Source organism: Aspergillus undulatus, assembly GCF_047715775.1.
Source record: "Aspergillus undulatus strain CBS 261.88 unplaced genomic scaffold BDV17scaffold_92, whole genome shotgun sequence".
NCBI classification, from domain to species: Eukaryota; Fungi; Ascomycota; class Eurotiomycetes; order Eurotiales; family Aspergillaceae; genus Aspergillus; species Aspergillus undulatus.
Window position 1 is genome coordinate 1 of NW_027396696.1, and position 2,919 is coordinate 2,919.

Genomic DNA, 2,919 nt, shown 5'->3' on the forward strand with positions numbered 1-2,919 from the left:
GGGGGACCGATGCCATGTCGAGTCGGTGACGTGGGATGTTTATCGGGGAAGGAGTCCGGCCGGCGTGACGCACTGAAGCTGAGGAGAGACGGGAAGGAGCAGCCCCGCAGTCTTGGCCCTTAGTCATTCCTCCACTCTACTCCCTCAACAACAAACTACCAAGTATCTACACCTCCCTGCTTGTCCCATACAGACTCACAAAAAAAAAAAAAAAAAAAAAAACGAAATGCCTTCTCAACAGTCGCGTGCTCCAGAATCAGCACTGCGCATCCTTGCGTGCGAAAGCCGACTGCGCGAATGACAGCCCACCATGACTGCCTTGATGAGGGTACCGACAGTCTCAGCGCATTAGACCGTTGTTGAAAGCCTCTCGCTACCCACTTTGCTCTTTCAAGGACCGTCAGACGAGCCAATAAACCGAGATGGAAACAGACGCGAGCTCCACAGCGTAGTAAGAACGTTACATGTTGGATGCGAAACCGTTCTCTCACTCGTCTAGGCCCACAACAAAGGGCCCCAAACAAACGATCCGTGATGACGACAAGACTCTCCTAAATAACTCCGATTGCGAAATAGCAGAAATTATCCGATTCTTGGCTCGGTTGCCCCGTTGAGGGTGGACGGTTTTGAGATGGTGCTAGCTGGAGACTGCCGGCATATTCGGCTGTACACGATCTGGCTTTGACTTATTCCGGAGAATAAAAAGCAATGAATGACCTCCCAGAGCTTTCGACGGCTGCACAACCATCGTGGGATATCTGCGACACTTTAAATTGAACTGCGCCTGCATGTGTGAGTGACGCCACTGCGCATTGTTCCGCTGGTGGAGCTTGGTATTGTTTGTCTCGAATCAGCCTCTTAACACAAGCTCTCAGGGTGACAGTTTGGGACGGCGATCATGATTCCCATACAATGTCTTGGCTGCAGCCAGCCTTAGTATTGTTGCTGCCATTCTTGGCCTTTTCTTCATATTGTTTGTCTCGAGTGTTACACCAGACATCTGCCAGTCATGGCTGCATCTCGGTTCGTCAGCGTTCGCTGCTCAATGCTTGTCGACTGGACCGCTCGAAAGATATTCAGAAACACTCTTCTGGCTTCGGACTCTTATATAGTCGTCTATGTCCGCTCGCCTTCTCGCATTACAGCCCCTTTAACGACCCCTAAGATCCTTGCACGAACTACAGTCTTGCGAGCCGACTGATAACCCCACTTCGTCACACCCTCGCCCTACGTTGAGCATCATGGCTTCAGATTTCAATCCCTGGAATCAGACCGTCATATTCTATGATGCGAACGGAGACCCCCTCCCAGTGCCCATTGCGCTGGTCGATGAGTTCGCCCAGTATCTGATCCGAGCCTGCGCCAACTACGCCGCGCAGCTCGGAGCTACTGTCATTCTCCTACTCATCCTACTGCTTCTGACCAGAGCCGAGAAGCGTGGTTCCTATGTCTTCTGGCTCAACTGCCTTGCACTGGCTTTCAACTTTGCTCGATCGCTTTGCTCAATCCGCATGTTTACCTCGCAATTCGTGGAGGCTTACGCATACTTCGCCTCTGATTATTCTAGAGTCCCTGCCTCCGATTATGCAAACTCCGTCCTGGGAGTCCTTTTCGGGGCTCTCCTCCTGACATGCATCCAGATTTCTCTGGTCCTCCAGGTGCAGGTTGTCTGCTCAAACCTCAGGCGCATTTACCGCCATGCTCTTCTCGTCGTATCCATCATTGTTGCCCTTGTCGTCATTGCTTTCCGGTACTGGCACGCGGCCATTAACATCAAGAATATCTTGAACGCCTACAACCCAACGCCATACAACTGGCTAGAAAGCGCCGCCAACATCGTCCTCACTATAAGCATCTGCTTCTTCTGCGTTGTCTTCGTGACAAAGCTCGGCATCGCCATTCACATGCGTCGCAAACTTGGCCTGACCGAATTCGGCCCTATGAAAGTCATCTTCATCATGGGTTGCCAGACTATGATCATTCCAGGTATGTACCTTAGTACCCTCATAACTTTAGCGCATATCAGAGCTGAGCTAACCGAACTTCTAGCAATCCTCACGATAATCCACTACACAGTCGAAGTTCCGGAACTGGCGTCAAACATCTTAACCCTCGTGACCCTCTCCCTTCCCCTCTCTTCCATCTGGGCCGGCACAACTCCCGACAAGTGTAGCGGGCCCCCCCTCAGCCCGCAACTTTGGCAAGTCCTCTTGCTCTCGGGCCACAGGGGCACAAACGGCGCCTACGGCACAAACACAACTATTTCTTCAACAGCCAAACCAAGCACACACTGCTACTCCGATTCACGGCCATTGACCATGAAGGAGAGCGACGGTAGATACGGGTCTGCGTCTGATTCTTCCGCCTCTGGCGGTGGGGGTATCGCTCTCCAGGGGAGCGCGGTCGAGCACGAGATTTCAGTCAATAGTGCAAGGAGGGATTCGTATCCAGACGTTTGATTCGGCGTTCCCCCGACCATTTTTCCTTTGCTTTTTCTTCCCGTTTCTTTCTCCTTACCCCTCTCTCTGGAATGTGAGAGAGGGAAAAGGACATGCATATTGCATTTGCATTCAGCAGGGGTGTGTTATTTTGTTTTTCTTACCGGATCGATACACATAATCACTGGGTAATGGCAGCGAGCAGTGACTGGTAGTGGTGACTGGGAACATGGTGATGGTCGTGCACATGGATGGAATGGGCACATTTTGTACACAAAGGTTGCATTATGCATAGCGCGCATCCGAGCTCTCGAGGGTCGACTCACTCGAGTGTCTCCAAATTCTTTCTCCTTTACTTCGTTTGTCACATCGCAACATATCTCCTTTCCTTCCCTTTTTTTTTTTTTTTTTTTTTTTTTTTTTTTTTTTTTTTTTTTTTTTTTTTTTTTTTTTTTTTTTTTTTTTTTTTTTTTTTTTTTTT

General features: G+C 50.1%; 2 protein-coding genes across 2 annotated transcripts; one reads left to right on the plus strand and one right to left on the minus strand.

Moving 5' to 3' along the window:
• Positions 1-802: 802 nt before the first annotated feature.
• On the plus strand, positions 803-2,522 carry preB (alpha-factor pheromone receptor STE2). Its single transcript, XM_073756009.1, has 2 exons — positions 803-1,986; positions 2,050-2,522. Exons 1-2 carry the CDS (start codon positions 1,242-1,244, stop codon positions 2,457-2,459), a joined length of 1,155 nt encoding a protein of 384 aa, XP_073610212.1. The 5' UTR covers positions 803-1,241; the 3' UTR covers positions 2,460-2,522.
• Positions 2,523-2,781, minus strand: BDV17DRAFT_243974 (uncharacterized protein). The gene has a single exon (XM_073756008.1). It carries the CDS (start codon positions 2,738-2,740, stop codon positions 2,585-2,587), a length of 156 nt encoding a protein of 51 aa, XP_073610213.1. The 5' UTR covers positions 2,741-2,781; the 3' UTR covers positions 2,523-2,584.
• Between the last annotated feature and the right edge of the window lie 138 nt (positions 2,782-2,919).

Coding starts and splice junctions, on each gene's coding strand:
- BDV17DRAFT_243974 (XM_073756008.1), bottom strand. CDS start 2,740: ATGCGCGCTATGCATAATGCAACCTTTGTGTACAAAATGTGCCCATTC.
- preB (XM_073756009.1), top strand. CDS start 1,242: ATGGCTTCAGATTTCAATCCCTGGAATCAGACCGTCATATTCTATGAT. Junction 1,987..2,049: donor CCAGACTATGATCATTCCAG/GTATGTACCTTA, acceptor CCGAACTTCTAG/CAATCCTCACGATAATCCAC.